The sequence below is a fragment of the Lolium rigidum genome, chromosome 2 (genome assembly GCF_022539505.1).
Source record: "Lolium rigidum isolate FL_2022 chromosome 2, APGP_CSIRO_Lrig_0.1, whole genome shotgun sequence".
NCBI classification, from domain to species: Eukaryota; Viridiplantae; Streptophyta; class Magnoliopsida; order Poales; family Poaceae; genus Lolium; species Lolium rigidum.
In genome coordinates this window covers 18,085,391-18,096,739 of record NC_061509.1, presented here as the reverse complement: position 1 = coordinate 18,096,739, position 11,349 = coordinate 18,085,391, and the positions used below count along the sequence as shown (strand labels likewise).

Here is an 11,349-nt window from a genome sequence, read left to right as displayed (position 1 = left end):
TCTCGTTAACGCTTAGCGGTCTTCGAGGGTATGTTGATCTTCACCTCGTTGCTACCATCTACTAGATTAGATCTTGGCTTGTTATTCGTTTTTGCGGTAGGAAAATTTTATTTTCTATGCTACAAATCCCTACGCTAAAAGCGTCAAAGAGAGCCCAGGCTACATGTAGCCTGGTTTTAAAAATGAAATCTTTACTTATTTTTAATTCGAAAATATCTAAAAAATTATACAAGTACATACAAAGTTTGAAATAATTTATTTTTCATTTGTGGCCAACACACAAAAAAGACCGTGAAGACCAAGACTGAATTCTTTTTAAGAACGCATTTATTTGTTTGTAGAAATAATCTCCATGTATCCATATGGAAAAAGAATTCATTTTTCATTTATTAAAAATTCCGCTACATGTAGCCCGGTCTCCTCCATTCATTCGCTCTCCCGAATGGTGCACGATAGTTGTTTTTTGTTTGCAAAGTTTTTGCTTTGTACATGTTTACATGACTTTCTTTTCATTTTAGAAGCACTGAGTACAAGTGTACAACATGTATGTTTACATGATTTTCAAGAAAAATAATCCAAGCTGGTTACAAATATCCAAGAAAAGTTTAGTGTTGCCGACATATTACAAATATCTTCATATGTATATTTTCCTGACATATTAGTGTTGCCGAAAATTTGAATAATTTCTTCATGACAATGTAGCAATAAAAAGCATAAATGTTTTACTCTTCAGGGTAAACTCAAGCTGGCCGATATTTTTTCATAGTCATCCGCAAGGCATCGCAACAAAATTCATTATATACAACAAGTTACATGTACAAGTTATGTTTGTACAGGAAAGAATGATTCCTAGGCTAAATTAGACAAATAGATGCCTTCATGCATACATCAAATCTACACAGCATTCTCGGCTATCACCTCTATTTCATCTCAGTTTCCTAGGCTGAATGACAAAACAGATGCCTTCATATACATACATAAATATACACAACAATGTCGGTTTTCATCACAAGTCCTAGGTTTCCTAGGCTAGATTAGACAACAGATCTTTCATGCCTACATCAATTTACACAGCAATGGTGGATTTCATCTCCATTCCTTCTCGGCACGAATCAAGCGCCTCCAAACATACAAAACTCGGCAGCAACATTCTGCCCACTGCCCAGAGTCAAGGGTTTTCATCTCTATTCCTCTTCAACAAAGCCAACAACCAGTTTACAAGGCATCTATATCTTATCACCATTCACAATAATTTATCATCTCTGCGAGCAACCATTGTCTTAATAGCAGTACCAATGGATCTTTACAGAACAGTAATTTAAACTCTGACTAGATCTTCTGTTTCTTCAAGGACGGTGGGGCAACAATGACACTTCTAATCTGCGGCCCCGTCCAAGCATCTCCGTCAGGTTTATTAACCAGAGCTGGATGCTCTGCAGCCTCCTGAATCTTTCTCTTGTTGACAAAGTTTGTCACCCTCGCCATATTTACATCTTTCGGTCCGCTGCGAACAGGGTAGACATGATCAGCTCTTAGAGCTTCCCGGAGAGTTAGCACCTCTGGCCTACCATCCTTGGTAGTTTTATTCAAGCTATGATCCACATGCATTCGCTGTGGCATGCTATCTTCATTCCTTCCAGAGCTGGCAGCGGAATCTCGATGAACTGAACTGTCCACACGCATACGCCTGGAAGCATGTCTATCAAAGTTATTGCTTTTTAGGCCTCTGTGTGAAGGATTTGTATGACTCAGAAGAGAGTCTGGGGTGCTTATTATCTGCTCTTTCCTCACCGGAGATCTAGCTAGAGCTGTAGCAGACCTTCTTTCACCTCCAGCCAAAGGGTGAGTATGCGGTTTCCTCTCCGGACTTCCAGCTCGAGCTCGAGCTGGAGCTGTAGTGGGCTGTCTTTTGCCTCCGACTGAAGGATTTGTATCCCTCAGAACAGAGTCTGGGGTTCTTATTATCTGCTCTTTCCTCACCGGAGATCTAGCTAGAGCTGTAGCAGACCTTCTTTCACCTCCAGCCGAAGGGTGAGTATGCGGTTTCCTCTCCGGACTTCCAGCTTGAGCTCGAGCTGGAGCTGTAGTGGGCTGTCTTTCGCCTCCGACTGAAGGATTTGTATCCCTCAGAACAGAGTCTGGGGTGCTTATTATCTGCTCTCTCCTGACCGGAGATCTAGCTGGAGCTGCAGAAGACCTTCTTTCGCCTCCAGCTGAAGGGTGAGTATGCGGTTTCCTCACCGGACTTCTAGCTCGAGCTGGTGCTGGAGCTGCAGTGGACTTTCTTACGCCTCCGACTGAAGGATTTGTCTGCCTCAGATCAAAGTCTGGGGTGCTTATTGTCTGCTGTTTCCTCACCGGAGATCTAGCTAGAGCTGTCGTGGACCTTCTTTCACCTCCAACTGAAGGTTGAGGATGCCTCAGAACAGGGACTTGGATGCTTATTATCTGCTGTTTCCTCACCGGAGTTCTAGTTCGAGCTGGAACTGGAACAGGACTTCTTTCGCCTCCGTCTGAAGGGCGAGTGTGCCTCGGAACAGAGTCTTGCGTTCTTATTTTCTGTTTCCTCACCGGTGTTCTAGCTCTAACTGGAGCTCTAGTGGGCATTGTGCCTCCAACTGAAGACTGTGTATGCCCCACAGAGTCCGGGGTGCTTCCTATCTTCTGTTTCTTCACCGGAGCTGGAGTTGTAGTTGTAGCTAAAGTTGGCCTATTTAGGCTTCCACTGGTAGAGAGCTCCTGCCCCAAAACAGGACCCACTGTGTTTTTCATCTGCTGTTTCTCCACCAGAGTTGGCGATGGAACTGGATCTGGAGCAGGCCTTTTTAGGCCTCTCCTTGAGTATGTATACTTCAGAACAGGCTTCGGGAAGCTTATAATCTGCTTCTTCTCCACCAGAGGCTGAGCTGAAGTGGGCTGGATAGCAGGAGTCGTGCTTATTATTTGCAGTTTCTCCACCAGAGGCTGAGCTGAAGTGGGCTGTATAGCAGGAGTCGTGCTTATTATTTGCTGTTTCTCCACCGGGGTATGAGCTGGAACAGGCCGGATAGCAGGAGTCGTGCTTATTATCTGCTTTTTCTCCACCGGAGGCTGAGCTGAAGTGGGCTGGATAGCAGGAGTCGTGCTTATTAGCTGCTGTTCCTCCACCGGAGGCTGAGCTGAAGTGGGCTGGATAGCAGGAGTCGTGCTTATTATCTGCTGTTTCTCCACCGGGGTCTGAGCTGGAAAAGACCGGATAGCAGGAGCCATACTTATTGTCTGTTGTTTCTCCACCGGGGTCTGAGCTGGAATGGGCCGGATAGCAGGAGTCTTGCTTCTAGTCTGCTGTTTCTCCACCGGATCCTGAGGTGGAACGTACCGGATAGCAGGAGTCTTGCTTCTAGTCTGCTGTTTCTCCACCGGATCCTGAGGTGGAACGTACCGGATAGCAGGAGTTTTGCTTCTTGTCTGCTGTTTCTCCACCGGGGTCTGAGCTGGAATGGGCCGGATAGCAGGAGTCGTGCTTCTTGTCTGCTGTTTCTCCACCGGGTCCTGAGCTGGAACAGACCGGATAGCAGGAGTTTTGCTTATTGCCTGCTGTTTCTCCACCGGGGTCTGAGCTGGAATGGGCCGGATAGCAGGAGTCGTGCTTCTTGTCTGCTGTTTCTCCACCGGGTCCTGAGCTGGAACAGACCGGATAGCAGGAGTTTTGCTTATTGCCTGCTGTTTCTCCACCGGGGTCTGAGCTGGAATGGGCCGGATAGCAGGAGTCGTGCTTCTTGTCTGCTGTTTCTCCACCGGGTCCTGAGCTGGAACAGACCGGATAGCAGGAGTTTTGCTTATTGCCTGCTGTTTCTCCACTGGGGTCTGAGCTGGAAGGGGCCGGATAGCAGGAGTCATGCTCCTTTTCTGCAGTTTCTCCGCCCGGTCCTGGGCTGGAATGGGCCGCATAGCAGGACTCGTGCTTATTGTCGGCTGTTTCTGCACCGGGGTCTGAGCTGGAACGGCCCGGATAGCAGGAGTCGTGCTTGTTATCTGCTGTTTCTCCACCAGAGGCTGAGCTGAAGTGGGCTGGATAGCAGGAGTCGTGCTTACTATCTGCTGTTTCTCCACCGGATTCTGAGCTGGAGTGGGCTGGATAGCAGGACTCTTGGGGAGCTGGTTTCTTTTCATAAATAGCTCTTTCATTTGCTGGATAGCAGCTGCAAAATTAATTAACCGTCAGTTGTGAAAGAAAAATGATGGTATTTAAAAGTAAAAATGACTGTCAATGGATGCAAAAGAAAACTAACTTGATGACCTTGTCATATTTACACTGTACCTTCCAAGAGTTTTGGAGCAATATCGAACTGCTGCCACCATACTTTTCCATTTTCAGTAGGAAGCCTGACATTGTGAAACCTAGCAGCAAGGGAGAGAGATCCAGCAGCAATGTAGTGTGGTTTTAATTGCACTACCAATGTAGTCCGAAGCCTGCATAGGTGGAGAGAGCCAGGTCAGGAATAACGAGGTCGTCGACTCGGTGAAGGAAGATATGACAGCGTGGCACAAGTAGCTTACGTATCATTTATGAGATTAGTTGCAGATTGTTTCACTTCCTTGTGGGAGATCCCGAGTTTCTTGAGAGCGACATTTAGTGGCTCATAAGGATGCTGTATGTTGAGATCATATCTAATGGTTGAAAGCAATAGCGCCTCCCCTGCCAAAATTAGGGCCTTCTGTTTCTCAAGAATCGCCTATTTCAAATTTAGAGAAGTTAAGCACTGCTAGACCTGAAACATCCACAAGGAACAGGACAGCTGCCAGCACTAGTAGTAGAAAGGGAGTAGTTGCCGGTACCTTCTGACTGATTCTGCGAGCAGCAACAGGGTTCTTCTTGTACATTGTTTCATGGCACCTGATTACCACACAATCTAATTGGCAAGGCGTGTCCTCAATCTTCGAGGCAAGAAAAATGCAAGCTGTTGCAACAGTCTGGAAGAAACAGTATGTTAGAAACTAACCTTTAACCAGTAAATTAATAATTAGAAACGGTATGAAGATGTTTTGCTGCGTCATATACACAGATCACTCGGCTGTGTAAGAAAAATCCTTTTGGGGAAGAAGTACTCACGGCAGCAAAAAGAATAGTACCTTAATCTGATGGAAAATACTGGGAGGAAAGTAAAGAAGGCAGTAATATTAGTTTTAATACTTACTGTCTAGTGTATTATTAGAAAATGCCGCTTCGAGCTGGACAAAGATGCTCCAAAGTAACCAGAACCACAGACCTCGTCTGTGCAATTTTAGGTGCTCCCGGTAAAATTGCACAAAGCTATACCTCGCTTCCAGACCTCTTACTTAAAGGACTCGGTGTGAAATATCTCAACTCTACCCATCCCAAAACCATCATATAGTTGTCACACGCACACGCACAAAGGCGTGAGCCCTCAAAAAAAAACCATACACGTTACATATACAGTACTCGACAACCCCAAAATGTGGCACATAGTCAGGTTGATGTTAGGATGTGACGTGCTAAACAGAAAACGGGCAACATTTTCAAGGGTCTACACAGGTAAGAGAAACTGTTAGTTCCGACAGTTAAGAAAAACAGGGTGCTGACACAGTTGTACACAAGCAAGAGAAACGGTTAGTCCAGGCACAGTGACAGTAAAACTGGTTGTGAGTGTTGACATTTTACCCCAAGACCGTGGACAGCTTATCAATTTTGGGCGTGAATTCGAGACATCCGGACACAACAAAAGGGTTAGCAGTTAATGGTATAATTATTAATGGGTTTAAAGGGCGTGTAGTGGTGAAACAATTTGCCATTGTTTGGTCCCATGAACATGAACATGGGGGGTATGAGGTATGTGTACCTGCCACTCGTTCTTGGCGTGGGACTGGTGGAGGTAGAAGCGGTGGCAGAGCAGCATCCCCGTCGCGATTGTGATCTGGGGCCTGCAAACAGAGACAATACAAAAATTCGCAGCTTTCGTCAGAGGAACCCAAAATACCAGCCGAATGCAGGCTGCGGCCACGAAATCCCTGGCGTATCTACGCCTGATCTAGGGCACGGATCGGGCAATTTCGAGCGGAATTCAGAGATTGGGGGGGGCAGAGGATGCTTACAGGCGGAGCCTGAGGCCGACGTCGCGGATGAAGCAGCAGTAGGTGGCCCGGAGCTGGGCCTCCTTGGCGGCGCCGACGCCGTCCCGCCGGGACGGCGACCCGCGCTCGATCTCCTCCTTGCTGAGGTACCAGGACCGCCCCCGCTCGCCCCGGTCGGCGGCCGCCGCCGCCGCCTCCGCCATGGACGGCCCCCCGCCCGGGCGCGCGCCGGCTCAGGTCGAGGATTCCAGCCCGGAGGACGGGGAGAGTCGGGGGTGGACTCCGGGAGGACGGGCGGCGACTTTGGGGGGTTTGGCGGCGCACGCAGGCGGGGTCTGGTTTGGGAAGGGGTGCGGAGGCCGAGGTAAAAGGAACGGGACGGGACGGGTGGGTCGCGTCGGAGGTTTCGTCGCGAGCAAGTCGTCAGCCTAGCGTGGGTCCATGACGCGTGGGCCCACGCGGACGGGATCGAGTCGGTTCCGCGCCGCGCCGCGCCCGCGTTCGGTTTGGGGCGGCTGGGCTGAAAAATGGGAGAGGTCGCGCTTGTTATTAGCCGCTATAGACGGGCTGGGCACGGATGACTATGGGCATGGGCCGGATGAGCTTCCATCTGTGTGCTCCACCTTCTTCTAAAAAAATTAACTTTTTTTCCATTCACCTAGGCAAAGACAAACTCATAAAATAAACATGATTTACTGGAAACAGCAACTGAAAATGATTTTCAGTTAATCTTTTTGCGTGCTAAATCATGTACTTCAGGAGTTTGTCTCATCGCGGTGGATAGTAATTTGTCTTTTCAAAGGAAGGGATAGCAAGTAATTGCGCAAACACACGGAACCCCATCCCACCCAATACTTATCCACACTCAGCCCATCAATAACGGCACACAAGCATGACCCCTCCTCCCCCCATTTTCTTCTATCCATGTACCCAGCCCAACGAAAACCCACATGTCGCGAAACCGACTCGAACCATTACTCCTTGCCCCACACATCATCGACCCACGGTAGGCTCACGACTCGCACGCGACGAAATCTCCTACGTGACTCGTGCTACCCGCTCCCGCGTCCAGTCCCGTTCCATTTCTTCTTCGGCCCTAGGACCCCAACCACAACACGAAGTACATGACCCCGCCAGAGACACCAGGTTATTTGTCCCAACAACATTACCGATTTGTCATTTACCTCTATATATGGTACCCATGTGTTTGTTTTCCCGGTCTACATCTCACTCGCTAGTTTAGGACTCGTGGAGAACTGGTGGTGGCTTGGGCTTTTGGAGGCGTGAGAAAAGAGACGCACGCAGTGAAGAGGCCAAGTATAGAGGGATGGGACGAGACGCGGGGGGGGGGGGGGTATGATGGACCGCGTGGGGGTTTTCTCGTAGGAAAGGTGTGAGCCTACGGTGAAATAATGGCGTGAGGGCACACAGAGGACTCCAAGTCGGTTCAGCGCCCGTGTGGAGATTAGAGAAGAACTGGCTTGAAACATTCTCTGTTGCCCACACGTCACTGACCGTGCGCCTTGGTCATGAGGAAATATTCCACGTGACCTGTACCGTCTCGTTTACCCCCTCTTGTATCATCTTGTTCTGTTTCTTCTTTACCTTAGCCTCCACACCCATCCCCTCCCAAGGAGCCCAAACATGACACGAAGTACATCAATCGACTAGAGGGATTATGTTACTTGTCCCAACAACAACAGGGCTTACCTTTGCCTCTATGTTGTAACTCACCTCTTCCTTTATGTAATCTACATCTTGCTAGCTGGGTTGGGGTTTTGATGGTTCCCCGGTGCCTCCACCCAACCCGAGCTTGGGAGACATCTACAAGCATAGAGAATTTGTGGTGTGTCCTTCATTGCGTGGTCGAAGGAGGAAGATGAGGTGGCGAGAAGGATCTAGATCTGGTAGTGGTGCATGGTTTATTTTGGAAAGTATTACCTGGTTTGGAGAAAAGAGACGCATGTGGTTGTGGTTTGGAGAGGGAGCGGTGAAGAGGCCAAGTATAGAGGGATGGGACGAGACGCGAGGGGGTATGATGGACCGCGTGGGGGTTTCCTCGCGGGCAAGGCATGATGCTACGGTGGAATAATGGCGTGAGGGCACACATAGGACTTCAAGTCGGTTCAGCGCCCGTGTAGGGATTAGAGGAGATCTGGCTTGAAACCCTCTGCTCTGCCCACACGTCATTGACCGTGCGCCTTGGTCATGAGGAAATCTTCTACCTGACTTGTGCTACCCCCTCTTGTACTGTCTCGTTCTGTTTCTTCTTTACCTTAGCCTCCACACCCATCCCCTCCCGAGGAGCCCAAACATGACACGAAGTACATCACCTGACTAGACAAATTATGTTACTTGTCCCAACAACACCAGGATTTATCTTTGCCTCTACGTCACTCACCTCTTTCTTTATGTAATCTGCATCGCGCTCGTTGGGTTAGAGTTTTGATGGTTCACTGGTGCCTCCACCCTACCCGATCTTGGGCAACATCTACAAGGTATAGAGAATTTGTGGTGTGTCCTTGATTGCATGGTCGAAGGAGGGAAGATGCGGTAGCGAGAAGGATATAGATCTGGTAGTGGTGCATGGTTTAATCTGGAAATTATTACCTGCTAAGAAAACTTGAAATTGACGTGATTTGCTCAATAACAACAACAAAAATTATGCATCTTCTGCCAGAGTGAATTTTCTTACCGCTGCAACAATCCCATCTTTTTAGATCTACATCTGACGCGGTGGGCTAAGGTGTCAAGTCCATGGGTACCCTACCCCTTTTTGTGAGATCGGGGAGCGTGCGTGGGGGTTCGAAGAATTGGTGGAGCCGCCATGATTGCAAGGTCGATCTAGGACATGGACCTAGATCTAGTAGAGTTGAGTTGTTGAATCTGGAAAATAATGGAGAGTAGTGGAAGAGAGTCGTGGAGAAATTACGGGGACGTAGAGGGCGAGAACTTGGGGGTGGATCTTATACCGACGAGGCGTCGGTGATGCCTACGACATTGAAGCGGCTTGGGACGAGATGGTTCATGTGGGAAGTGGCTTGGTGAGGAGCGGAGGTGGTGGCGGCGTGTGGGCAGAGGTAGGGAAGATAGGTTTTGGTTTGGTGTCGAGTAGGGTTTCAAACATATTTATAGAGAGCCTTAAGCGATCTGAGCCGTTAGATCTAAACCCTAGGATTCTACAAAAACTAAAATATGTCGGGTGTTAAATGTAAATTGATTTGTTTCCTTTTGTAACACGAGGGAAGAATGTGTCGCTAGTGAATCTTATGATAGGGATATTTGTGTGATGCGGTCACGCAGTGACGTATACTTGTATGGACATCACGTGGTTTCTCCAAAATTTTATATGGAAAAAATTAATTTTGTTATAAAAGAAACTTTCGACAAAGAAATTTTATCCAAGTATGGGTGATTGTTCTCACAAAACATATGTCCATCTGCCCGTAATAAGACCTAGTTCGTCTTTTCAACCCATGATCCAACCAAACTCATATTTTAATTCAGACGATGAACCTTAAGTGGTGGAGAAGGTTCGGGCAAACTGACATTGCTCTCCGGTCTTGGGTAGATATTTTCTTGAAATGAGGCAAAATATTCTCATTTTCTTTGATATAGAAGAAGTGAATTGGCTAGTTTATAAAGAGAACTGGCCGAAACCGGTAGATCACAAAGCGCAACATGCCGGCCCTGAGACCGCGCTCCACGCGAGTCGACGACTGAGTGACCTAAGCGACCAAATTCGATACTCAAGCACCTACGGTGGGGGCGATAAACCATAGCCATCGCTCCAACATCTACATCGGCACCGGGGTTGCACACTAGCTAGCCGATGGAGAATAACAAACAACGTTGATAAGAATAATAGGCCAATCATTCAAAATGGCCAAGGGGCTCCGCAATGATGCCTCCAAGGTGGGGAGAGACGGCCGAGAGTGCCTCCACGACCGACATCAACGGCATCACCTGATGCCGATGCGGGGTTTTCATCCTAGAACTCACAAAACCCGGAGTCGTGTCCGCATAACCACCGGAGGCAAGGTTGCCATGCAGCTCACCACCATGAACCATCAGCTCACTCCACTAGTCCCTTGATAATCCACAAGTATAGGGGATCGCAACAGTCTTCGAGGGAAGTAAAACCCAAATTTATTGATTCGACACAAGGGGAAACAAAGAATACTTATAAGCCTTAACAACTGAGTTGTCAATTCAGCTGCACTTGGAAAAGCACTAGTAACAGGGGTGATGTGAAAGCAGCAGTAATATGGGAGCAATAGTAACAGTAACAAAGCACCAGTAGCAGTAACACAGAGGAGATGGCACCAGAAAATAGTTGATACTACTTCCAATGACATATAGAACGAGTAAGTATTTGATGATAGATGGACCGGGGTTCCCAGCTATCTACACTAGTGGTAACTCTCCAATAACAAGTGTTGGGTGAACAAATTACACTTGGGCAATTGATAGGATTGAAATAGCATTAAGACAGAACATCAAGTCTATTAATCATGTAGGCATGTTTTCCATATATAGTCATACGTGCTCGCAATGAGAAACTTGCATAACATCTTTTGTCCTACCAGCCGGTGGCAGCCGGGCCTCAAGGGAATCTACGGCAATTAAGGTACTCCTTTTAATAGAGCACCGGAGCAAAGCATTAACACTTGGTGAAAACATGTGATCCTCGTACCTACGCCTTCCCCTCCGAGTTATCCCGATTGCTTCGTGACTCGGGGCCTCGGGTTCCGGACTTAGACATGTGCAAACAACTTGTAGATACAATCTAAGCAATAATTATAGAGCTCAAATCTAAGATCATGCCACTCGTGCACTAGTGACAAGCATTAAACACAACAAGATTGCAGCAACAATAACTTCACAAACTTATATAGATAGACTGATCATAATGTAACAATTCATCGGATCCCAACAAACACAACACCGATTACATCAGATGGATCTCAATCATGTAAGGCAGCTCATGAGATCATTGTATTGAAGTACATGGGAGAGAGAGTACCAACTAGCTACAGCTAGAACCCATAGTCCATGGGGGAACTACTCACGGAGCATGATGGAGGCGGTGGCGTCGATGGAGATGGCTTCCGGGGGCACTTCCCCGTCCCGGCGGCGTGCCGGAACAGAGATTCTGTCCCTCGAAATGGAGTTTCGCGATGGCGGCGGCGCCCCTGGAGTCTTTCTGGAGTTTCGTCAATTGGTATCGAGGTTTTAGGTCGCGAGGGACTTTATAGGCGAAGAGGCGGAGTCGGA

General features: G+C 47.9%; 1 protein-coding gene across 1 annotated transcript; it reads right to left on the bottom strand.

Annotated features, from left to right (window-relative positions):
* Nucleotides 1–782: 782 nt before the first annotated feature.
* On the bottom strand, nucleotides 783–6,275 carry LOC124689282 (mucin-2-like). Its single transcript, XM_047222836.1, has 6 exons — nucleotides 6,094–6,275; nucleotides 5,841–5,922; nucleotides 4,819–4,953; nucleotides 4,540–4,715; nucleotides 4,301–4,452; nucleotides 783–4,181 (listed from the first exon to the last, which is right to left on the bottom strand). The coding sequence occupies exons 1-6, from the start codon at nucleotides 6,273–6,275 to the stop codon at nucleotides 1,330–1,332; spliced, it is 3,579 nt and encodes a 1,192-aa protein (XP_047078792.1). The 3' UTR covers nucleotides 783–1,329.
* Between the last annotated feature and the right edge of the window lie 5,074 nt (nucleotides 6,276–11,349).